This window comes from Polyodon spathula, chromosome 7 (genome assembly GCF_017654505.1).
Source record: "Polyodon spathula isolate WHYD16114869_AA chromosome 7, ASM1765450v1, whole genome shotgun sequence".
NCBI classification, from domain to species: Eukaryota; Metazoa; Chordata; class Actinopteri; order Acipenseriformes; family Polyodontidae; genus Polyodon; species Polyodon spathula.
In genome coordinates this window covers 9,871,196-9,898,675 of record NC_054540.1, presented here as the reverse complement: position 1 = coordinate 9,898,675, position 27,480 = coordinate 9,871,196, and the positions used below count along the sequence as shown (strand labels likewise).

The 27,480-nt window shown below is 35.5% G+C and overlaps 1 protein-coding gene across 2 annotated transcripts in view; it reads left to right on the top strand.

Moving 5' to 3' along the window:
* LOC121318128 (periphilin-1-like) overlaps positions 1-27,480 on the top strand; it is a 70,033-nt gene that overhangs the window by 15,907 nt on the left and 26,646 nt on the right. For both annotated transcript variants that reach the window (XM_041254446.1, XM_041254445.1), the window contains exons 5-6: positions 215-273; positions 16,973-17,181. In XM_041254446.1, coding sequence (XP_041110380.1) covers positions 215-273; positions 16,973-17,181 — 268 coding nt within the window. The remainder of the gene's footprint in view (positions 1-214; positions 274-16,972; positions 17,182-27,480) is intronic.

Below are 27,480 nucleotides of genomic sequence, written 5' to 3'. Positions count from 1 at the left end.
ACTATATTAATAATGTAATTCTGACAGCTTTTAATGTAACCTTGATATTGTGAATTAATCACCCAATACCTCTAGAAGTAATCATTTCAGATGTTGAAATATATGGTTGATCAATAGTTGAATGAAAATATTTTGTTTTATAGTGTTTAAATGGAAGGGAGGTAAGAATGTACAGCCATATTGTGATGCGTGTTTTAATAATTGATACTTTTAGGACGAACAGGGTCGATGGCAGAAGGAAGAGTGTCGTGGAGGAAGACAAGCAGTGTTCAGGTAACCTGCAGTTTTATTCTGATGCATTTACTGTGCAACGTGAAGTTTTAAAACTTTGGTTTGGGAGAAGGGACAGCATCCCCAATACACAACATGACACAAACCATATGTCCTTTGGTTTAACTTGGGAGGCAATAGAGGGCTAATTGGGCTTGAAGCAAAGTATTCTTGTTACATGAACAATCATTCATTATTCTCATTCACTCAAGTAGCAGAGGTGGTCCAGAAACGACCACAGAATCTAAATTTATCTTGGAGCTCCCATTACAAACCTACGGTATAAAATGCAGACATTGTGTTCACACTAGTACACTGATCTGCAAACCAGTGCAGTGGGACATGTCTGGCATTTTACCAACAGGACATTCAATTTTAAAGAAAAAAAGACCAGAAAGTACTTGAAACCTCTTTCGAACCACTTGTTTTGTGAAAAGTTTTTTTATTTTTATTATTTAGGTGTTTTCTTTTGACACGTGTACTGGATTATGTTTTAAAATGTTCTTTCTTAACACTTCCTACAATTTAAAAACCAAAAACAAGCCTTTCCAGTTCACGAAGTGGAGCTATAGATGGTTTTCTTTATAGAAAGGTATTACAGGCGTGCATAGGTCTGCTGTGCTCTGGCTGTAGTACTTGGCAGATCATAAGGAATACTGGACAACAGTCTTTTCAAGGTTATGAAGGCAGTTTCCTAATAAAAACAATGTAGCGCCTGGCAAACTGATAGTTTTGAAATGGGTTCTGCTTTGGTCTCTACTTTTATTTCTTTAACAAACTAATTTTGGAAAAGTGCTGTAGGTTGTATTTATTTAATTACAGAAAAAATGATGTAGGAAAATAGTGTGTTTTAAAATGGAGTACTCTGTTCAGTGATCTCAACTTGTGCTTGGGATCATTGTCCTGCTGAAAGGTGAATTTCCTCCCAAGCTTCAGTTTTTTAGCAGACTGAAGCAGATTCTCTTGCAGTATTTTCCTGTATTTTGCTCCATCCATTCTTTCTTCAATTGTAACAAGATGCCCAGTCCCTGTTGATGAGAAGCATCCCCACAGCATGATGCTGCCACCACCATACTTCACTGTAGGGGTGGTGTGTCTTGAGACATGGGCAGTGTTAGGTTTGCGCCATACATAGCGCTTTGAGTTTTGGCCAAAAAGCTCTATCTTGGTCTCCTTTGACCACAAAACCTTTTCCCACATCGCAGCTGGGTCACTCTCATGCTTTCTAGTAAACTCCAGGCGTGCTTTCAGATGGTACTTTTTGAGTAACAGCTTCTTTCTTGCCACCCTCCCATACAGGCCAGTGTTATGCAGAGTTCTTGATATGGTTGACTGGTGCACCATTACTCCAATCCCAGCCACTGAACTCTGTATCTCCTTCAAAGTGATTGTTGGCACCTCTGTGGCATCTCTCACACGTCTCCTTCTTTGAGTGCTGAGTTTTGAGGGACAGCCTTTTCTTGGCAGTGCCTGGGTGGTGTGATGCAGCTTCCACTTCCTGATTACTGATCCAACTGTGCTCACTGGGATATCCAAACACTTTTCTTAAAAATATTTCTCAACATAAAACTAATGTCACCTTACAATAATTGATTCTGAGTTTCAGTGTTTAAAAATAAAATATTAAACAGAACGAAATTTCAATGTACCATTTGTAATTCAGTAATATGAGAGAATTGGTCAGGGGTCTGAATACTTTTGCAAACCACTGTGTGTGTGTGTGTGTGTATATATATTTATATATATATATATATATATATATATATATATATATATATATATATATATATATATATATATATATATATATATATATATATAATTTAATATATTTGGAATTCAGAAAAGATTAAATGACTTATATTTTTTATATAATTTAAGTAGATGTATTTTTACTGTAATTCCAAAAGCTGCAGAGAATGCTTGTGCAAGTTGGCACATTTTTAAGGCCAGTGTATTTTACAATTTCACATCTCATAGTTGTTTAAAGATGGCACAGTATGGAAATGACCATAAAATGTTAGGTGTATGAATAGTGATACATTCTTGCCAACACACCATGGAGATTAACGTAACTGCAAATAGTTGTAACCTCCAACAGGCTTTTGCTTACCTTGATTTTTAAAACCTAATGTTTTTTGTACAGCAGCAAAACAATAGTCAGTATTACTGCCCTGAGCGATAGTACACATTTAATGTATTTGTTTGCTACCACAGCTAAATAAGTGGGCAAGGCATAACAATTGAAACTGTTTGGAGATTGCTGGCCTCATACCAGTTCATCCCTAGGCACCTGTTTTCAGATCGGAAGCATGCAAGTGTTAACATCTGCAAGGAACATCATGATTGCTGCACTGGTCAAGGTGACACTTTTCTGAGACTGGAGAAAGAACATACATTAATTTCTCTCAACCATAATTGAAGTGCAGGGCATGTAATATTGAAATCGTAGATCTCTGACAAAAAAAAAAAAGTGGTCTGAAACAAAGCCATCAATCTATGGGTAGAGTAATGTACAGATTGTTCAGTGATAGTGAAAGTGTCATCTACTTTTTCAGCACACCTGGTAGGCAATGACCTTGTGGAAAGGAAAGTTATCATTACCCTCAATTTTCAGGATAGCAATGAAACGGGCAACAATTTATACCTACTTTCTGGTGTACAGGCTAGGGAATGTTCAGCCACTTTTTAACATGTAAATATCTGTTTTAGTTTAATTCTAGCAAATGTTTACAAAATCTGTATTTTGACAAGCAGATAGGACTAGTGTTGACTAATGTTTGCTTGTGTATTGCTTTGCAATCACACACTGACTCAATGATACCCCACCCTGCTGTGAACATAATGCTATATTTGTGTGGGCAAATCTCTGCCACAGAGCTACAGCCTCCATAGTTCATCAAGCTTCACTATTGGTTTTATTTCCAGACTAATGTTAATGTTCTTATTTTCCTTGTTTTGTTATCTCTTCATTCCCATAATTTTAGAAATGTCAGCATCACTAAATAAAGTACCCCGGGGGTCAAAATTTTGGATCCAAACACAGCCCTCGACCTTCCCCTGGATAAAAGAGGAGGCCATGCAAAGTTTAGTTGCAGTGGCTCCTGTAGGGTCCAAATGCATAAAGGAACAGACAGACAGACACACTTCTTTCTGTATTAAGTTTTACTGCAAAGCATGCCTTCCCTAAGCATACACATTTCCATGGCATACTCTGTTTGCAGGAGTAATCCAATTAGATGGTTGTAGTTGTATTACATACTTTCTTATTAGTGCTGCTCATACATTGGTGTATAAAGTTAGGAATTAATGAATATCTCTATTTACCTGTAAGTAAACCTGTGCAGGAAACGGTGCAGTTAATTACCCTGTGGGCTCGGTAGGGAAGTGCAGATTGACAGATGAGTTCTGTTTTTGACATTATTTGCCCTCAAGGAGGCTTATCTGAATGTGAGTGTTGCAGCTAGCTATCAATCGTGCTCTGAATGTGCCACCAGAAGCAGGTGGTTTTATAGAATGGAAATGATGAACAGTTGTCAAGATTAATGCTTAACAACAGTGGTGAGTCATCCATGGCACACATTTGTGGAGCTTCAGTTATACAGACAAGGAAAGGACTGTGAAAAGAATTGTGTTTTTTTTTCTGAATATGTAATATTATAGATCCACCTGTGTTTCCAAGGTAACGTCTGTTCCTTAAAACTTGGCTCTGTGTTTTTAATTCCTTTACCGGGTGACAGTTCTACAAGTGAATTTTAAGGTTAAAATGCAGGTTTGCTTTGGGTTTTACATAGATTAATGTGGTACCTTTCTGGTATAGATTTGAATGGGTAAGGTACAAATGACAATAGTAATCATAAAGATTACAATATTGGGTAATGTGTTATTGTTAACATACTAATTAACAATAACAAATATTGAAAATCTCACAACACTACCTGGAAAGATCAGTTTTATAGCAAACACCAAGTTTAAATTAAACTGCCAATACAATGACATTTTCTTGATTGTGCCAGCAGGGGGCAGCACTGCTATTTGTTTAAGTTAAACTGCACAAATCGCAAACTAGAAAAAGTTGTCTTCTGTCAAAGGCCTTGGGGAAATGCAGGAATTTGATCTAATTAAATTGTGTAGTGTATGGTTGTATAATGAGGTCCTTGCACATAGATATTGGATAAGGATATGGTTTAATCTTAATTCTAAAATTTGTTTTAGTAAGTGCTTTATTTTAAACAGAGCAGAGAGGGTAATACAGATTTACACCTAACACACTTAAATATGTATTTTAAAAGGATAATGAGGCCCAACTGTAGTGGTGCGGTGCGTTCTTTTCGATGTAAAATCATTTTTCTCTGCACATAATATTTAGTCTTTACATCAGTGGTGCACAACTCGGATCATGGAGGGCCGGTGTCCCTCCTGGTTTTTGTTCTAACCATACCCTAAATTAGTTAATTGGACCAATTAAGCTTCTAATAAGGCCCAATAAAGTACTTTAGGATGCAGTTGAAATAAAAACCTGCAGGGACATCGGTCCTTCAGGACCAAGTTGTGCACCACTGCTTTAAATAGTCACACAACAGAAAAAAATAAGGTAATCTAAACTTTCTATGGATTTTTTCACCCCCAAAAAAATGTGACAGCTGTGTAAATTAAGTATAATTAGGATAAGTATGTATTGTTTAGCAGGAGAGCATTGAGACCAGTGTCCCTCTTGCAAGGGTGCAGAGTGGGAGATGAAATAAAAAAGAAAACATTTTGTTTTTTTTACTGTGGTATTTGCTTGGATATCCAGTCACCTAAATATGTTTTCTGCAGCCACAATCTTTTTGTTATGTTTACAACTGTGTTATTTTGATTCACTAGATTTTTTTAAAATAAATATAGGTCTCAGAGTCTTGAAAGCTTGCTCATAAAGGCTTAATTTTTTTTGATGTATCAGTAATGAGCAGGAGAAAACAAGGCTGATAACCAGCATCAAAAGGATTTGGAAAAGCCCATCTGGGCCCAGTTTTTAGCTATTAGCGTGGTCAGGGGGTGGAAAGCCTGACCCCAGCGGGTTGGCGTTCTTCAGGAAGTACTGGCAGGAAGTCTTATAAGAGGAACTCCCAGGAGCGGAGCCTGATTATATAGGGAGGACTTCACTGTGATCCTGTGGGAAGGCGGCTAGACACAAGACAAGCAGCAAAAGTCCCTTTATGAGGCCTAGTCTTGGAGCCCAGCTGAGTTTGGCAGATAACTTTAAACGGTTTCAACACCCAGTCAAAAGGAACCAGTGAAGTGCAGTAATGGTGTGCGCAGTAAGGGGTGACGATGACAGAAGTGGTGGGAAGTCTGGGCGATCTGCTGCTTTGTCTTGCTGTTGACCTCATAAGATGGATTCAGATAGCAAGCACAATAAAGCCTTTCTCCACAGAGTGGTGCACCTTGTTGTCAGTCTTTCCCTATGAACTCCTCAGTCTTCTGTGCCGACCTTTTGTAGCTTGAATAGTAAAAACGCTCATTGGTGAGAAAGTTAGAAACGCATTTGATGTGACAGTTCAACAACAATTGCATTATATGTGATGCTGATGTAGCAAATTAAACTGGGGGAGATAGGAATAATGTATTAATATTAAAAAAAAAAAAAAAAAAAAAAAAAAAAAGCTCTTTGCAGCAAACAAGCAAGTAGTTTTAAAATACTGTTGGTTTTTTAATTTATGTTTTTAAAAGATGTAATTTCTTTAATTTACAGTATGCTATTTTGTCTTTTTATTTTGGCCAGGGATGTGAACATGCAGCCACAGATCCACCAATATACTGTAGAGCTTCCTTGGTTATGTTTATGACTCTCTTACCCTCCCTGGATCCTGACAAAATGAGTAGCCTTAAGAGCTCTCTGAGCAGCAGCTGTGCTAAATAAACATCTACTGTTAGCAAGCAAGTTGTAGTATGGTTTAGAAAAAAAGGGTAGCACTGATGATATGTGTACAGATTGAGTGCTGTGAGAATACATTACATAATAATGTTTTTATGGACCAGAACCAGTATTTTAATTATAAGTGTACTTTACACAATTAAAGTATATTGCATTAAATTGTTTTTTGGTGTAAAATCAGTTTTCTCACAAAAAGCAAATGATGCTGGTTAAGAATCAAGATTATGTGGTGGTCTAGAAGGTGTGCCTTGCAGGAAGCTTGAATAGGCTAGCAGATAAACCCATGCTATTTTAATAGCTTTCAGACTTAAGGCACAGATTCTGAGCACGGCTATAAAAATAACAACGCTGAAATTCACAGAACCACCAAGCACCCTAAATCTGCTTTTGAGAAGCCAGTGGCTTACCCAGGCTTTTTGGTGATAAAAATGAAACCTTTCTTGTGATTAGGTTAAAAAACTGGAACAGTCATTTCCTGTAAGGATATATTCTTTCCTATCATGCAAGAAATCTGTATCGCTTCAAAGTTTGCTGTTAAACCCTCTGCAGCGTAACTGAAGAAGCTTATGGTCAAATGTATATTTCACATGGTAGACTGTGCGTCAACCCATATCTATGTCTGATACATTTCCTTTCAATTTTATGTTTATTTTATTAACATGGTTTTTTATCAAAATTGCTAATACTAATATAGTGCATAAGGTTACAGTTTCGGATAGAAATATTATGTAACATGTTGATTTAAATGTATAAAGAAATTTAGTAGATCCTATCTCTCCTGGTGGACTGTTAAACAACTCAAGATTGCGATAAAGAAAAGGGAGAATTGTTAAGTGGGAATCCGTACGTTATTTACAGTAGCTTCAAATTTGATTTTTTTTTTTTTTACTTTCTCCTTCACTTTTCCTGATGTTTGCAGTCATCCGATGGTTATGTAATTTATCAGATATTGTTTTTGCTCTTCTGTTATTATTTGTTGATTTAGTCTGCGTTAAGGTGCTTTCTTGGCCTGCATTAGATGGTGCTGGTGTATACTAATATAAAGACACTTTGGTTGATCTGGATAATCTGGCAGGCAATTAGAACTGAAGAGCCCTGAACTCCTAGTTAATGCACCTTGAGGAAGTAGCAGGGCTCCGAAAAATGTGTTAAAACTGTTTTAAATAACGTACCTGTAATATTTTTCTTTTCATTAACATCCAGACAACTTTGTATACTTCACTTTTAAAGTCTGTTTCAAAGCTCTTCGAAATGTCTGTTGTAGTGCACTGGGGGTTTGAGGTCTCTAAATCACTGCAGGAAGAGAGCGATTTTGGCTTTTTTTGTTCCATACCGCATCATGGGTCGTTATTGCTGTGTTACCTGCTTGACAATGTGGGTAATAATCCTCACGCTATCTGTGCACTAGAACGGACATTTTGAAAAAAGCTTTGAAACCAGACTTCATTATAAGTATAAGAAGTTGTCAGGGGGTTAATGAAAAGAAAAATACAGCAAATAGTCCATAAAGTTTGGATTAGAATTGTTTGTTTTTTATTGTAGTTGGTGGCCATCAGCATTTCCTTTGTGGCTCACAGAAGCAAAAAACAACAAAGTGTACTGATACCATTTTACAGGAAACCTATTTTATTGTAGCCTTTGAGTTTTTGATGATTTTTTTTAGTTAGGTAGAGCTTTGTGGAATTGAAACACAGCTATCAACTGTATCTGGGTCATACCTAAGCATGCCAAAGTGAATGAAGCAATATTTTCACTTCTTTCTTTCAAGGCAAGTATGCAAAGACCTTAAAGAGCAGTGATTCTCAAACAGGCCCAATTTGATTTAAAATGAATATTTAGCATGTTTTGCACTGTGATGTCTGTTTTCATCCAGGTCACTTTACCGTCCTGTTGTTTTCATTTCAGTGTACTGATTTTCAATACCTACAGGATTTTGTTTTGCAGCCTGCTCTCTTACAGAGTGCTACTCCTTTTGCTGTGGTACAAAACACAGTTCCATAAAAGCAACGTGCAAAATGAGCAGAAATGAAAGTTGAAGATCCATTAAACTGAATGTGGTGTTTTAAAAATGCTATGCAAATAGATCCTCAATTGTTTCTGTTTCTTAGATGAAAGATTCAGGAAAAAAACATGGGAATTCATATTAATCAAGTGTTCATAGAAGTAATATGTTCCACTAAATATTGGTATAGTTTAATCTATTTAGTACATTATTTAGAGCTATATTTGATCGATGTAAACAATGGCAGATCTGGATACTTTATTTGAAACCAGGCCTTTTTGTGTATTGAGTTTGTATACAGTATGGACACCTGTTTCATTGCTTACCTATAGCAGGGTTACTCGTTCAAGGTGTTATTTCAAGTCACAATGCTATTGATTTTGCATTACCAGAAGGCTGTACTGTTTGTTTTTGAGATGTGCATTAGTTACTGTATTGACCTATGCTTGTAGGAAAGGTTAGGATTGTTTCCAAGCTTATTCAATTCAGATTCATGTTTGCAGACAAGCCATCATTTATATCCTTACAGTGTTTAGTAAATGGATCACAATGCCCTGTAAGTATGAGGAGCTGCAATAAAACAGTTTACAGGTCACCCATAAAAAATAAATAACAAAGCTGTCAGATATATAGTTAACTCAGCAGGTTGGTCAATATGTCCTGCTCTGAACAGATTAAACCGGTACCATGTTTCCCCTCTTATATCCAAACCCAAAATGTAAAGATCTGGCCAGCCACAAAACTATATATATGTGTGTGGTTTGTGTGTAGATACATTCAGAACTGATAGTTTACTCTTGGTGTAATTACAAAATTCCATTTAGACCCACTATAGTAATTTATTTTTGTTCCTAGTGGCAGCCAGTTTCAAATACTTAAAACAGACCTTAACCCATAAAACTTTGCAAGGCCGCATTAAGCCAGCTCTTTGTTTAGGACATGACCCGAGTTCAAGCAAAGGTCATGAAAACCAGGTGCATTTAATTTATTTATACCTCCATCTGCGTACTATTGCATGTCATTTAGTGGGAGATAATCAGTTTGGAAGATTGTGGGGATTGTAGTCAAAACAATGGGTATGAGCAGCAAGGTAGTGATTTTGCTGATGGTGAGACAGATGCCTTCAAATAAATACCCCAAAAATACAATATAGTATCCCTACTGCAAAACCCATGTACTTTACCTTCATGAATAGCCATAATACCTTTTTTGGGGGCCACTAATATTGTGAAGTTAAGTAGTGGTGTAAATGGACTAACTCCACTATTTAGTGATCTTATGAAATTGTAAAAGCAACTTGTATCTATAAGAATTCAAAGCAAATTTCCATAGGGGTTTATTATTGAAACTAATGATATGTTTGTGTTTTTACAACGTCTGGAAAACTAAAGTAACCTTCTGTACATCAATCTTATTTATTTATGAATGTTTTATTTCTTGTGTGATCTTACTAAATATAAGCAATTTCAAAACTGATCCTGTCTAACATCATCTTCAGTATGACTCAAAGATGTGTGGTGTATAAGTACAATTATAAATTACTGGTGTGAGTTGACTTTTTCATGGCAAATTCGAGCTTGTCTGAGTGGTCTACAATTTCCTAGATTTATTTCCGATGAAATTTCGGGTTTTATGTGCCAATGGATGTTCCACCTGCTGATACCGTAATTACAGTAGCAGATGGATTATCAAGTCCTGTTTTTGTTTAACAGTTTTTAGATGGGTGTTGTAACTATACATGTGCAGTAAAGGAACTGCTTGGATTGCTGTTCACAGTAGAGTTTATCTGTGAAATGCTAGCAGTTTTTCGTGTAAATACCGGCCCCCATGTTACTGCAATTTTCAGTCTTATCTGTCATCATGTCTGCATTTAATAGTAAATAAAACTGTGAACATTGTGTTTTCTTATGGTCCTATCTGAGGCTAGCAGCGCTTTAAAGAATGTATTTACAAGTGAATGCTGAAAAGATACTCTGTGTAAAAGTGAAAAAAAACCTTTCACAAGGTTTAAAAGTACCTTGCAAAAGTATTCAGACCCTCTCACAGTTTTCACATTTTGTTGCTTTAAAGCTTGCAGTCATGACACTTTGAAGTAGGAATATATATTTGTTATATACACAGATCAGAAGGGTACAAAAAAATTGAAGTCTCTGAATTTCCCTGTGAGCACAGTCTACTCAATCATCAAGAAATGGAAGGTGCATTGCACACCCAGACACTGCCAAGATCAGGCCGTCCCTCCAAACTGAACAGCTGGGCAAGGAGGAAATGGGTGAGGGATGCTACTGTGAGGCCAACGACAACTTTGAAAGAGCTACAGAGTTTGATGGCTGAGATGAGAGAAAATGTGTATCAGTCAACAATATCCAGAACACTTCACAAAAGTAGGCTGTATGGCAGGGTGGCAAATCTGCCAAGAAGAATGGGCACAAATTGTACCAAGCCGGTGTGCAAAGTGTTAGAGACTCACCCAAACAGACTTGCGGCTTTAATTGCTGCCAAAGATACTGACACCAAATATTGAGTTGACGGATCTGAATACTTCAAGTCAACATATTTAATTTTTTTCTCTTTAGTTTTTGCTGACATTTACTGTGACTTATCTTACCCTTAGAATCCTTCAGAAGGGTCTGAATACTTTTGCAAGGCACTGTATGTATGTATGTATGTGTGTATAGAGTCTTCCCTTTATGAGAATATATTTGTCCACACTAGATCTAATTAATTTTGACATTTTTTACAGGATGTAGCTAATTTGTGGCCTACAAATGTCCCATGGTGTGATGACATGTTCTTTAAAAAGATGAATATAATTGTTCTTGTAAAAACATTTTTAAATATAAAATATGTATCTGTAACTGTTGTTACCATGACCAAAACCAATTTGTTTTCTAATTTTGAAAGCGTTTTAAATGAGGCTTGTGCTGTAACAGTGGTCATAGCAGACACCTATCATTTCATTTTTTTTATCAAATGTATTCTACCTAAAAATTTTATTTGAATAGCTTAGTACTGATCAGTTTTCCCTAATGTTGTGCAAATTTACAGAATAAAGCATTATTCATTACATTCTGTTTACCAGTTTTAAATGTCACACCACAGGACACGGTCGTTAGGACTGACTGATAAGATGATGATTTGAGAAATGACAAATGAGGAAGTACAAGATAGATAAGGGGAAACATTTAGAAACAAAATATACTTTAATTTTGTTTTTGTTTTTAAAAACAACACATGTTGAACATAAGTATGGTAGGATACAGTATGGACGGCAACAGCCGGTCCATTTTTGGGACAATTAATTTTTTATGGTACTTCATGGCTATTTTCACTAACATTAACAAGTAGCATTAAATAGTAAGTAACATTAAGTACAGTAAGTAAAATAACACTAATTAACAAGTAACCTTGTACATTATGTAACATTACAGTAACATTAAGACATAACATCAAGTGACAGGAAAACAAGTACTGTACTAGTAAGTATGGAAAAAAATGACATACTATTTCATAAAGTAGCTGAAAATAATTACATTTTTAATGAATTATGCATGTGTGGGGTAGTCTAAAATCAGACACTTTGTGAATCAGGAGGGGTTTAAAAGTATCCTTTAACTGATCATGTTAGCTGACTTTTGAATTTTTCCCAGTCATCATGGGACAGCTTCACAAAACGTGATGATGGTGAAGGTTTTGTCTCTGAGATATAACTGAGAAGATATGACTGAATATGATATAGGATATGACGGTAGTAGCATGTGCAGTCAGGTTTTTGTGGCCATGTAAACACATTGTTGACACCAAGTTGCATCATGCAGCTCACTTCCACTTCATCTTCAGAGCTCTTCATAATTTGACCGACATATGGATGGTTGTCATATTTGACTAAAACAAACCTTCCAACGTCCACCTTCTTAGCTTTTGAATTTGAGCTTTCTGATGTCACATTGACTTCATGCTTGCCGCTGCAGTTAGAGTGGATACTTTCAGATTCCTCTCTTTCCCTCACATTGGTCTTCTCTGTCAAGTTGTCCATGTCTACTTTTTTGGGTCTGTGGCAACTGCAAATGTTAGGTCTTTCACAAAAACAACTTATTTCTCTGTGATGAATCACTCCAGGACTTGTTGCAGTGACCTGATGTGATTTCATTATGCCTGGAACTTTCAGGATTTCAGCTCAGGATTTCCTCTTCAGTTACCCAGAAGAACTTTATATTGCAGGATGACTTCGCACTTAAGAAAGTGTGTAGATCTTCAGGAGTTTGCGGGTCATGGCCCTGCTTGACATGGATGTCTGCCATTCTCTTTACTGCACCTCCTACACCATCAGGAGCTCCTTTCCCATGAGATTTTTTAGAGAAGTTCAAGGTGACTGACGTAAAGCCATTTGTGAATGGAAGAGTCCTGAGAAGGTAGCAGTCAGCTTTATTTTTGTATTGACTGACTGGACCATCACTCATCACATGCAGATCATCAAAGTGTCTTCCATGGCTGTCTCTCATGTCTTTGAGTACAGGCTCAATGTGAGCCCATACAGCTCTCTCATCATGGTGTGTGCAGTTTGAAATTGTTGCATACGACTGACATCCATCTGACGTGTATGCATACCACTGTATGGATTGTGGCTTGCTGTCGACTGCCCCCAAAGTGGAAAGCCTGTATCTCTGTGCTCAGCATAATTTTCTGAAAAATCAACATGGAGAGATGTAGAGAGTCTCTGGAGAGACCTGTTGCTGTGCAAAACATATTCTAGCAAAACATAAGCTATATTTTAAAATGATAGATTTATCACTTAAAATCCTACGTTAATTATTTGTAAATCATGTATACTGCCTTTACAGATTCATACAAATACATAGCACATCTTAGAAGGCTAAAAAAAAAAAACAAGTGAAGAGTTAATGTCCTGTGGTGTGACACTCGAATACCTGTCGCACTATACGATATTTTCGTCACACTATAGAATTTTTTTTTATTTCTTATCCCAAACAGGCACTTATGAAGCCACCTATGTATTATCTCCTGGTCTTGAACGTATTGTTGTTTTTTAATTTTCAATGCAAGGTAGCCCATTTAAAAAATATATAATTATAAATTCCTTTTCTATATGTCACAACAAAGGACATAAATTTACACGTCTTACAAGGAGGTATATAAGTTAGTCCATAATAAGTTGTTTTATGGAATGTAAAATTAAATATGTCAATGTTTCATTGAGTATCTCATGTTATATATATATATATATATATATATATATATATATATATATATATATATATATATATATATATATATTATATATATATATATATATACATATATATATATATATATATATATGTATTGTACATAATAACATATATATATATATATATATATATATATATATATATATATATATATATATATATATATATATATATATATGTATATATATAATATGTGAATGTATGTGTGTGTGTGTTATACACATACTGTAATTAAACATTTAAATTAAGTCACTTTCTTTCTGAATAATCTGTTTTAATTAAGTTATTTTCTGTCATGTTTGAATGGCAACCATTCCTGTCTGACCGAATTAGTGTTGAGGTTTCTGCCAGGGAAGGTACTATAAATACCTATTTAAACATAATCTACTGTGGTACTGACTGGCTAAAACATTTAAGTGATCTGCTAACCAAAGCACAAAAATGTATATCCTCTGGTAATTTGTTCCAGAGGAAACAGGTGTGTCCAGTGCTGAAGGTTTGGGTGCATTGTTAAATTCACTGCTGCGTGCACTGATGTAAAGCGGATTCACCAAACTGTTGTTAAATTCACCAGGAGTTGCTCAATGAACTGTTGTTAAATTCACCAGGAGTTGCTCATTGAACTGTTGTTAAATTCACCAGGAGTTGCTCAATGTTATTAAATTCATCAGGGCATCACCGCTGAAGCAGCGGATTCACCGGGGTTGAGAGTCGGTGAACTGCAGCAAAACCAAAATGGCCGCTCCCACTGTGGAAGTTTGTCTTGTACGGAGATACTATTATCAATGTAATTATAGATTCAGAGACACCAGATCTTTTGAAAATGTGTATGGAGTTGTGTATTTTTAATAAATGTGTAATAGCGATAATAAACATTGATAAACAATATCATATTTGCCAATTATCCAGAATAGCCGACTGAGCTGGTGACGTACAAGAATTCAATCTTTTTTTTTTATTGTGTTGTTTGTCCTTTTAACTTTAAACAAATATGTTACAAAGTTGTGAAAAGTGGGCGAACTGTATTTGAAAGTGTATCCATTAATATATTTATAAATATTTACAGTTGCAGGCTAGCTGCTTTCTACATTTTAATGTAACAAGCTAGCTCTTAATTAGTCAGTTAAAGATAACTAAACTTTCGTCCCAATAAGCTTTCAGCTCACACAGGTCAACCACAGCCTTGCATGCTGCAGCAGCAACCTTTTCATTATTATTATCAGCTATGTTGGTTCACCAAACTGTTGTTAAATTTCCCGCACCGATGAGCACCAAGTGATGTCAGTTCCGACTCAGCGATGCAGAGCACCGATGAATTTAACAATGCACCCTTTCATGTGATTTGTGACAGTGTAGCCTGTCTGTTGCTTGACACAGTACGTTGCATTGAAGGGTGGGCATGTGCACCTGATATCATGAAGTAATTAAGATCCTTATACTATCCTATTATTTTGTGCCGATAGCTATATAGATCTAGTGAATCACATGGCCTGTCCTGTGACCACATACATTTCAGACCTGTGGATGATTTTTTCAAATTTTACTTACATTTTATTGGCTATTTTTTGTACAGTATCTATCAGCTTTGAGTGACCTTGATAGTAATAAGTAAGTGATAATACTTTAGCACCATGCAGTAATGTTAGATTTAGAATGCAAAGTTTAATACAGGTCCATATAAGCACTGTTACTTAATATACTATGTATTTAATGATCACCTGGGAATGTTTTATAGCTCCAGGTGGCAAGTAGGTCCTGTAGACATTTTTTTTAGTTTTTATTATCAATCCAGTCAAAGGTCTTCTGGCTGTTTCCACAACTGAATGCAGTTGATTTGATGTCTTTAACAAATGGATTACTGGCTAGATCTTTAGAATCTGTTTCCCATGAAGATTATCCAGTTAATGCATGCAGTGTTATATTTTTACAAAAAAGAAAGAAAACAAGATGTTCTACATTTAAGTGCTTTAGGCTACACAAAATCACTAGAATATGAAAAATAAATGGGACGAAAAACCCAAATAATTTCAGTACAGTGCAATGTGTTCTAAGAGTTAATTTTAAACAATGTATATTTTAGGTCAAAACTAGGTGAAGAATCAAAACTGCAATAGGTCAAGTTTATATTCATATTTATAACACTACAGTTACTGATTTTAACACCATATGGTGGCGTCTCTGCTTTAATTTGAATAGTTATCCTTTCATTTAAATTGTCGAGATTTTCTTGTGCAGTGCACCAATTTTATCTGCATTTTTATAGTTATTTAAAACAAGTTAGTTAGACTAGGAGTGGGCTTTGATTGATAATTTAACTACAAACTTTGATAAAATGTACAGATTTTCTAATTAGTGTTAAAAAGCTTTGATGTATTTGAGTTCCTTCCATGTTGTGTGTTTCCTGGCACAAACCCGACCTTACTGGGACACATTTAATAGAATTGTGTAATATAATAATAAATATTATGTAATATAATGAATAGTTTTGTTGGAAATTTGCCAATTTTTTAGTGGCTACGGTTTACTAAAAAATAGTAATTTTGTCCAAAGGAAGTTTTCTGAAGAATTTGTTTTGGGTATGCTCTCTTTTTGTAATTCTGTACAAGTAAAAATCGAATTATACTTGAACAATGCTAGGCAGACAAGTGGTATGTGGTGTAAAATAAATAGCTTTTTTTTTTTTTTTTTTTTTAGTAATATTATGAATTTTGTTATATATCCCAACACACTCAAAAGCCGTGTATAAAATGCTTCTAATGATGCTGATTGAAAACTCGACCACTCTTTGAGAAAGCTTAAGTAGGCTTACATGATTATGAATAGACTTCAGACACGTGCTCTTAATTTGCACAAAGCTTTTACTGTACCATAACAACCCTAACCACTAAAAATAGGATGACAGTTGAATAAAAATACTTGGGACATCAGACATCAGCAGTGTGTTTGCATTTTGCAAGAAGGTAGAACATGTGTACTCCATAAGGTACAGCTTATGTTGTCCTGAAGCATATTGCTCTCTTGCAGTCCTCCCGGGACCAAAGTGTTGTGTATAAGGAGTCAAAGGGTCGTTTAGGGCATTCCTTTAGGGCAACTTTTAGTATCATTGTCGACTGTTTCAGCAGGCAGGGCTACTGATGTAAGGGACTGGAGTGAAGTAGTATAAGAGAGACATTAACTTTATTACCCATATGATAGTGATCCCAGATCCTAAGTGCAAAAAGTGGCCTTGATTTTGGAGGCTATTAAACAAGGTCTCTTCATTTCTCTCTATTTAAAAGCTGTCCTGTATTTCAAGTTTAGTTGAACGCAGGCAACTTTTTAAAATTTTTATACCTGAAGCATTCTACAGAGACTGCTTTGTACAGCCAGCAGAAGTCCGACAGATTTTTTTATAACCAGTATGCGTTTCTAGCTAGTGCTGAATTGGGAAAGGGTTAAAGAATTTTTTTTTTTTTTTTTTTTTTTTTTTTCCTTTTGAAGAACTGTACAAATATATTCTAATTTAATGTGTTCTGTGTTTTCTTTTTTTTAAAGGGAAGACCGGGAACAGTTTAGAAGGAAAAGTTTTTTTCCACCTCACATAAGAGACCGTTCACCTATTAGAAAAGCTCCTACTTACTACAGAAATTCCCCTGGAGGTCGACGGGGTTCTCCACATAGTCGCTCTGGATCTAGTGTTAGCAACAAGAGCTTCTCTCCAGACAAGAACAAGCCCAATTCCTATCAGGCTCTGCACAACAAGAGTAAGTGTTTCATTTTTTAAACAAAACATCTTTTTATTTTATTTTTTTCCTGTTTCAAGGATTGTGAAACCAGACATGTATAGTAATTGACCAAAAAACTATCCAGTCATCAAATAGAGGAGTCCCTGTTTTCCGTTAATGAATTCCAGCAATGGGGTGGATTACGATGTACTGCTAAATACAGTTGTGCCTTTGTTTTAGAAATAAGTAGCATAACATTCAAATGAGAAAATGAAGTGTTATATACAAAGGTGGAGTCTCTGTGCCATTGACTTTCATTTGGTTTCCTGTTATGCTGTGATTAACAGGGCACTGTACAATTTCAAACATGGATTTAAATCCGTGGTTTACAGGAATACATGTCACAAAAGATCCCACTGAAAGCGTAGCATAGCGGCCTTTCGCAAAAAACGAATGATTGATGATGATCGATATGATATTATATATATATATATATATATATTTTTAGGTAATTAAAATCCATAAAAAGAAATGTATCTTTTTCACAGGCACAGCATGTCAAATGTTTTTCAGTAGTTGGTAAGTTTAATGACACAATTTAAAGACATTTTTATGTTATATATATGTGTGTGTGTGTATATATATATATATATATATATATATATATATATATATATATATATATATATATATATATATATATATATATATATATATATATATAAAAAAAATTGCCTAAAAAAAAAAAAAAAAAAAAACACACACAAACACAAAAAATAGGTCAAATTGAAACGCTATAAAGCTTATCAGAAGGATGAAATGCAGTTGTTGCCATGTTTGGCAACCAAAGAGTTCCGTCATTTCAAACGGTGTGGGCTGTCCTGCCTCCATCCCTGCTGAATTCAGTTAGCTACAAATGATAAGGTCTTTGCTCTTTTAAACCTAGCTAATAGAGTAGAGTGTACCTAACAAGACAGAAAGAAAGTTAGTGTTCTATCACTGCAGAAATTATTGTGAAAAAGGTGGAATACAAAAGCACTTATTAAAGGTCAATCTTGGAGGTATGTCTTAACTGCTCTGGTATGCACACAGTACACAGAACAAACATGATTATGGGGTAATAAAGTATTTGGACTTCATAACTTAATTTTGAAACAAGGGAAAGTTGCTACAAGCAGTCACTTTATAAGATTCCTGTCGCTTTTAAAAAAAATGGAAATAAAATACAGGACCACTGATACCCTTATGTCTTAAAGTGACTGTTTAGAACGTTGTATTTTGCATTTTGTTTTCTCCACTGGAGCACACAGAACCAGGTTTCTCAACTTTTACATGATTCATGTAAAACAATCCTTTATAGCAGTGTTATTTAATATGCATGTCTCAAATTCATTATATATGAAAGAACCTTTATTTATAAGAGGAACTCACTTCAACTTAGCGTTGCTTGCATGCTTTCCCAGTTGTGTGGATTCTCCATTGATTTTTTGCAATTATGTACCTCATGAGATGCAGCAAGTAGAAAGGAGTTCCAAAGGCTGCTGGGAGATGAGTTACTATTTGCCATTTCCAATTCAGTTTTTTGCCACTAGGTGTTGCTGTTATGCGTTTGCTTAGGAGAATCCCTACAAAACTTGTAATCTTTGTAAGCAGCTAATGATTGTGTGAAGTATTAGCATTTTGTAGTATTTTTCCAATATCAAATTTAATAGTTTTGTTTGCCATCACATTCACAAAAAAAAAGTGTCATTTATAGTAATACACCCACCCCTTGCTATATCGCCCCTCGCTATACTGTGGATTCGGATATATCGCAAAATTGTTTTATTTTGTACTGCACATCACATATAAAAACAAACATTACCTTTTTTTAATAAACCATGAACTCGGAGGCACTAAAATTGCAGATGACTTGTTCAATGTTATGTCTTTGTTACTTATTAAACAATAACAATACTTATTTCAAAATTTTTTAAAATATATATTTTTAAATGAAACCCGGATGAAACAAAAACCTGTTTGCCAATTGTATAATACAATGCATCACTCTCTCTTGTTAAATTCACGGTTAAAAAAAATAGCTGGCACCTTTAGTGGAAAGCATCTGGTTCTGTGGACAAGGCACATATTTACTGAGGAAGTTGGGTTTGTTGGAACTTGTTAATTACACCCAGTCAGACTGGAAAAAGGATACCCTTGATTTATATAGGTGATTTTGATACAAGCCCTGACCTTTCCTTTCTGTGAAAGCAGCATGGCATCAGAACTTGCAGATGTCTTTAAGATCAAACTCTTTATTACTAGGCCTGAAGGTTCTTCAGATCATTCATGACTGGCAGCGCTTGTTAGTAACAAACTCCAGGCGTGTGAAATATTTCACATTGATTGATTTTAATGTCATTTTATTGGCAAATTGACAAATGTGCTCACAATGTTGTTCCTTAGCTGGTGTCATAACTTGCTTCTGGGTTTTCATTTTATTATAAAACATGACACCCGATGCATTTCATCTCTTTTGGGAATTCAGACTTGGGCAGATGTTTCTGTAGAAACAGGAGTACAATAGGCAGTCTAGTAGAGAAGAAGCCGGTCTTGACAGAGTTTTGAAATATATATAGCCAGGTGAATATTTGAGAGATGCAGCAGTTAAACACTTAATTCATTTATTTAGGGTGACTTTTATTTTGCCAGCCTCAATTAAACATCTTTGTGTCCTGTTTGTCAGTCTCACTTACATTTTATAATGTTTTTTGCTATTTGCTTTTTAAATAGTAAAGTGTTTTCAATCCATGTATTATCGTATATGTAATAATATGCATGTTTTGTTCTTGTATTTGAAGGCCTTTCTGAGGAGTAGCGTTTTCTGCTTCATGCTTTTGAATAATAAAGTTCTCAATGTATTGATTCATAGGAAATTGCTGCTTGCACTTATATATGTGTGTGTGTGTGTGTGTGTGTGTGTGTGTGTGTGTATATATATATATATATATATATATATATATATATATATATATATATATATATATAATATATATATATATATATATACACACACACACACACACAGCTCTGGAAAAAATTAAGAGACCACTGCAAAATGATCAGTTTCTCTGGTTTTAATATTTATAGGTATGTGTTTGGGCAAAATGAACATTTATTCTATAAACTACAGACAACATTTCTCCCAAATTCCAAATAAAAATATTGTCATTTAGAGCATTTATTTGCAGAAAATGACAACTGGTCAAAATAACAAAAAAGATGCAGTGTTGTCAGACCTCGAATAATGCAAAGAAAATAAGTTCATATTCATTTTTAAACAACACAATACTAATGTTTTAACTTAGGAAGAGTTCAGAAATCAATATTTGGTGGAATAACCCTGATTTTCAATCACAGCTTTCATGCGTCTTGGCATGCTCTCCACCATTCTTTCACATTGTTGTTGGGTGACTTTATGTCACTCCTGGCGCAAGTACAATGTTGTCCTGGAAGAAAACTTGCTTCCTTCTGCTCTGACAATGTTCCCCAACTCTGAGGATTGGTTTTTCCAGCAGGACAATGCTCCGTGCCACACAGCCAGGTCAATCAAGGTGTGGATGGAGGACCACCAGATCAAGACCCTGTCATGGTCAGCCCAATCTCCAGACCTGAACCCCATTGAAAACCTCTGGAATGTGATCAAGAGGAAGATGGATGGTCACAAGCCATCAAACAAAGCCGAGCTGCTTGAATTTTTGTGCCAGGAGTGGCATAAAGTCACCCAACATCAATGTGAAAGACTGGTGGAGAGCATGCCAAGACGCATGAAAGCTGTGCTTGAAAATCAGGGTTATTCCACCAAATATTGATTTCTGAACTCTTCCTAAGTTAAAACATTAGTATTGTGTTGATTAAAAATGAATATGAACTTATTTTCTTTGCATTATTTGAGATCTGACAACACTGCATCTTTTTTGTTATTTTGACCAGTTGTCATTTTCTGCAAATAAATGCTCTAAATGACAATATTTTTATTTGGAATTTGGGAGAAATGTTGTCAGTAGTTTATAGAATAAAACAAAAATGTTCATTTTACCCAAACACATACCTATAAATAGTAAAACCAGAGAAAATGATCATTTTGCAGTGGTCTCTTAATTTTTTCCAGAGCTGTATATATATAGTTTTGTTTTAAAACTCCAATGACCTTTTTTAAAGTAATTCAGACTAGAGTCTTGGAGGAGTCAGGTGTTTTATGGTTTATATTTTGTATTCCAGCATCAACATTAAAGGAGGGAATACATCTGGTTTACTAATCAAAGGAATTGCCTACCACTTCAAACATTAGTGGTATACAGTGGTCACCATCAAGTCTATTTGAAAAAGAATGCAGCTAAGATCAAGCAGGGTTTACAGTAATTCCAGCTTCATGCAAGCTGTGTTCTGTATACAACTTTAAGGAACATATGCTGTTTTAAAATGGGTATTACTAAATGCCTTAACCCTCACCGCCTTTAAAGTTTACCAGAACCAAACCCCTGAAAATGGTTAAAATGGTTTAAAATGTCAACTTGTAGCCAAAACCGTTTTCTAAGTGTTCTATTTTTAGAATGGTGTTTGTTTCTCTCTCTCTATCTCTAGTGCGCTCTCTCTCTATGCACACATCCTACAGTAGTGTACACACACATTGTGTGTGTGTGTGTGTGTGTGTGTATATATATATATATATATATATATATATATATATATATATATGTATGTATATATATGTATATATATGTACACACACACACACACCAGTACCAGTCAAAAGTTTGAGTACACTTGCTGGAAACTAGGGTTTTTTCATAATTGACAATGTTTTACATCATATACGTTTCTGTAAATACTTGAAAATGAAAACACATGTTTATACAATATAGGTTTTTTAATGTACTGTAAGGTGTGTGTGTGTGTGTGTGTGTATATATATATATATATATATATATATATATATATATATATATATATATATATATATATATATATATATATATATATATATATATATATATATATATAAAAACTATTTAAAAATTGTTGCGGTATAAGCACCTTTCCTAATAGTTTGTGATCTCTGGTATTTGTAATATGTACAGTATAATTTACACACATACATTGCAACTAGTTTTGTTGTACTGGCATATACATACCCATGTACCCTTCCTTATTCATTGTTGCTGGTTGGACGCTTAACCTCACAATGACCATAGTTGTTAAAGATAATAAATCACATGGCATTTTTTACTAGGTGAAAAAATGAATCCATGGTTATAAATGTCTGTAATACTTTTCTGACATCTGAAAAGTTCAGTGAACTTTGGAGTCAATTAAAAGGTCTCTGAACATATAAATTGTTGAAGTGGCTACTGGTCTGAAGTCTGATCTGCGAAGAAGAAAATCAATTACTGGGAAGAGCTAAATGATTGCATTTGCCAGAATACAGCCTATGTTTTTCTTAGATTGCTTCTGAAGCTGTTCAGCTCAAGTCTTTATTCACAGTCTTTGTAACATGACCTGTGCAATCACAATTTTTTGCTACAGTTCTGTAACTGATAGTTTATTCCAAAACCAGTACAACATTGTCTTGGGTGTTTTTGTATGTATTTTTAAATTATTGATTATTTTAATCAATCTGCCGTGACCCTGGGAGCTTGCCACTTGATTTTGTTAGCAGGCCTTTGAACAGGTGTCATCGTCAGTCATGAAACGGCACATTAACATGATTACATGATCCATTAGAAGAAGGTTCAAATATCTGGTTGCTTGGAGTCGTCCATTAACTAGCTGTCTTTTTCTGCCATACCTACTGTATCGCAACAAGATTCACAAAAGGCAATGGCAAGTGAATGACTTGCTTTAGGTGTGTTTCCAAATGGACTGTGTCTTTAATTGTTTAATTGGGAATATGAATGAACTTCAGTAATAAATTCCTTCATATGCTAGAACTTTGCCAAATCATTAGGACTTAAGTGTGGTGAAAGCTGATGTCCTAACGACCATTTCTATAAGACCCAGTGGACGCAGAACAGCATTTTTTCCCACTTTTGCATTGCTTACTGTTTTCTGGTGAACTGAAATTTACAAAATAACGTAACTTCCAACACTGTTTAGTTCATACTGATTGTTAATGTTTTGAAAACCAAAGTAATTTTAGATCATGGTGATTTCAAAGAGATTGGGTGGAGTCCCCTTTAAATGGATTCTTGTCTTCATTTTTTTTTTTCTTGTAAGAACTCAATTATCTTTTTAAATAGAATTTTGCCATCTCAGCTCATCTGGTTTCTGACCTGGTGATTGCACTTCCCTTTCATTTATGTGGTTCAAATACTGACCTGAATTAAATAAATTACAGTCATCTGTCTAAGTCTCCACGGGACAACCCATTGTAAAATGCTTGCCACGATTTGCCAAACAACAAATTCCCAATAAGCCGAAAAGCTCTTCAACACAAGACATTAAAAAAAAAAAAAAAAAAAAAAAAAAACACATTACGGTACACTAACTTTAGTGTACTTGAATTATATGCTTTACCTCATAAGTTAATTGATGTTAATACTATGAAATGTTAAGCGTTTAAATGTATTTAATGTTAAAAATTTCAACTTTTAGGAAGTTACACAGAAACTTTGTTTTCTCTCATTGGATATGAAGTCCAGTTTTTGATAGTTTTGATAAGCTGCCATGACCTATCATTTGAACAGTTACTTTTTTTTTTTTCCTTGCAAAACGCATGGTGTGACAGCAGGCAAGGCGTTTCAGTCCTATGTTAGCAGCACTGTTGTTGTTGTTGGGTGTTCAGTTTCAGAAAGCTCTCCTGGCTTTCCCCTCTTGCTTTCCTTATCCAGGTGAATCTGACTGTTTTTGTTTTATTTTCCTTTTGTCACCCTTCCTATAGTGAGGTTACAACCAGAAATCTTGATGCATTTAAATGGGATTTTTTTCCTTTTGATTTACACAACCTACTCAACACTTTCAATGTGTGAAAAAAATGGGGGGGACACAAATTAATTAAAAATAAAAACCTGAAAAGTCTTCATTAGATAAGTACTAACCCCCTTTGCTATGACACTCCTAAATAAGCTCAGGTGCAACCAGTTGCCTTCAGAATTCACACAATAAGTTAAATGGAGTCCATCTGTGTGCAATAGAAGTGATTCACATGATTTCAGATTAAATACACCTGTCTCTGTAAGGTCCCACAGTTGGATAGTGCATTCAAAGCAAAGATACTACCAAGAAGATCAAGGAGCTTTCAAAACAACTCAGAGATAAAGTTGTGGAAAGGCACAGATCAAGGGAGGGGTATAAAAAGATTTGAAAGGCATTGAATATCCCTTGGAGCACAGTCAAGTTGATCATTAAGAAGTGGAAGGTATATGGCACCACCCAGAGTCTGCTTAGAGCAGGCCGTCCTCCCAAACTGAGCAGCCGGGTAAAAAGGGCATTGGTCAGAGAACAGCTGTGAAAGACCCTCAGCGTTCCATGACTGAGATGGGAGAAACTGTCCATGTGTCAAATCCTGCTTGGAATTTGCAAAAAGTTGGAGATTGAAAAGATGTGGCAAAAGATTCTGTGGTCTGATGAAACAAAAATGGAACTATTTAACCTAAATGCAAAGCGTTATGTCTGGCGCAAACCCAACACGGCACATCACCCAGGTAACACCATCCCTACTGTGAAGCATGGTGATGGCAGCAAAAACATTCTGTGGGTTTGCTTTTCATCGGCAGGGACTGGGAAGCTTGTCAGGGTAGAGGGCAAAATGGCTGGAGCTAAATACAGACAAATCCTTGAGGAAAACCTGCTTCAGTCTGCAAAGGACCTAAGACTGGGACGAAGATTCACCATCCAGCAGGACAATGATCCCAAGCAGACATCCAAAGTGATACTGGAGTGGCTTAATAAAAAGAAAGTGAATGTCCTAGAGTGGCCCGGTCAATGCCCATTCTTGAGAACCTGTGGCAAGATTTAAGATTGCTGTCCACCAACGATTCCCATCCAACTTGACAGAGCTTGAACAATTTTGCCAAGAAGAATGGGCTAATATTACATGATCCAGATGTGCAAACCTGGTCGAGACTTACCCCAAAATACTTACAGCAGTAATTGCTGACAAAGAGTGTTCTACTGAACACTCTTTGTGGGGGGGGGGGGGGACATTTCAGTTTTTTTTTTTTTTTTCATTAAAAGTTGTTTCACAATAAAAAAAATCTCTTGCCTCTTCAAAGTGTTGAGTAGGTTGTATAAATCAAAGGGAAAAAAATCCCATTTAAATGCATCAAGATTTCAGGTTGTGACACAACAAACTGAAAATGTCCAAGGGTGGTGAATACTTACTATAGGCACTGTAAAGCAACTGGTACATGATGTATAATCTGAAATTTGTGTCGCACTAGTAAATGTAATATAAATGTGAATAGCTTTGCAGAAAATGCTGTTCCTTTCTATATTGATCTGGACATGAAGTTTTAATCTGTACTATTTAAGTAGTACACTTCCATTTTTAACACATTCATATTATACCCTTCTTCTTACTATTTTAAATCCAGTAAACCCTTATCATAGCAGGAAAACTACTCTAATTAGTGTAGCTCTTTACTACTGAGGCTTGGGTCTTTCAAACTCAATTATTCAAAAACTACACTTTCCATATTAGTATTAGTATTCTGGGTTAATCTGTAATAAAAATGTGTGCTTTGTATGTCGCCACCAGCCGAGTTCTTGAGTTATATATATATTTTAGAACAGGTTTTATTTTTCAACAGATTATCAACTGTTAGGGGAAAAGCTTCTTAAGTCTATTTCACATCTCATGGTAAAAAGGTAAAATATACTGTTAAATATTCTTGATATTTAGGAACTTTAAATTTCTAGATAGCAAACTCTTACTGTCACTTTTACTAATACACTGCAAGTAGAAAATAAGCTTAGGGCCCTTGCTCTGGGATAGCATTGGTCTGAATCCCATCACGCCTGTCTGACAGAATTCCCTGTTCACTCACTCAAGAGATGTACTGTATGCAGTTCAGATCCAGGAATTCTCTACGTCAGGGGTGAATCATCAAATCTCCTTGAGAAGGAGTAATCCTCGGGTAAGTCAAAGGAAAATGATTTGCAGATCTGTTGGTGATGGCTGTCTGTTCAAATTAATTAGCACAGCACAAAAAAAAAAAAAAAAAAAAATATATATATATATATATAATATATATATATATATATATATATATATATATATATATATATATATATATATATATATTATTATATAAAAGCATCATATTGAGTTTCTCCTTGAATCTGTTTTCATTATGGGTTACATACATTTTCCTAATGTATGTTTAATTAATTTTAAGAAATTGTTGCATTTTCCAGACATTCATTGAATGGCAACCAAAGTGCATCTTGTTTTGGATTACTAGCCCGCTTCTCTCTTAGAAAACCTTTTTAAGGCTTTATCTGTTTCCTAATTAAATTGGCCAATTTCCTGACTGCAGTTCCTGATTTTATTTTATCATCCATGGTAATTGGCTTTCAGGTATTTGTATTAAAACCATCGGTATTGAAGGTACTGGGGCATGAACAATTAGGCACTGCTAGATTGGCTGCTATCTGTACTTGTATATGTTTAAAAAACATGGGATCTGGGAGAGTTGTTAAGTGGCTACTCCGCAGCTACACTGATTTGATGTAACAAAATTTTAGCTTACAAAACAACTGGAACTTCTCTTGTGTATTCTATGACTTAAATGTAAATGCCTTAATCTATTTCAAATTCATCACCAAATCGTAAACGCTCTGTTTTGAGTTTCCTACCTTTCCTTCACATTCGCATCTGTGCTTCATGGAACCAGTTTTCCTTTAGAAAGCAGGCTGTGAAATGTTCTGTTTTAGTGTCCCCTTTGGCACAGTGAAGCCTTGCAGTGGGTTTTAAATTGGGTGAACACAAAGGCAAACCCCCTCACTGCTTGCATGCTGTATTTGGAAAATTAAATGTATTCCAGGAAATCCTCGTTAATACAAGAATATAATCAGTATAACAAGACCACTTTGGGCCTCCCGAGTGGCGCATCCAGTAAAGGCACTCTGCGTGGAGTGCAGGATGTGCCCTGTAGCCTGGAGATTGCTGGTTAGTATCCAGGCTATGTAATTTGCCTACCATTACCGAGAGTTCCCAGGGGGTGGTGCACAATTGGCCGAGTGCTACAAGGGATAGGGAGGGCTCAGGTCGGCAGGGTAATCCTCGCTTCACCGCGCAACGGTGACACCTGTGGCTGACTGGGCGCCTGCGAGTCTACTGTGGAGCCATTCAGATCT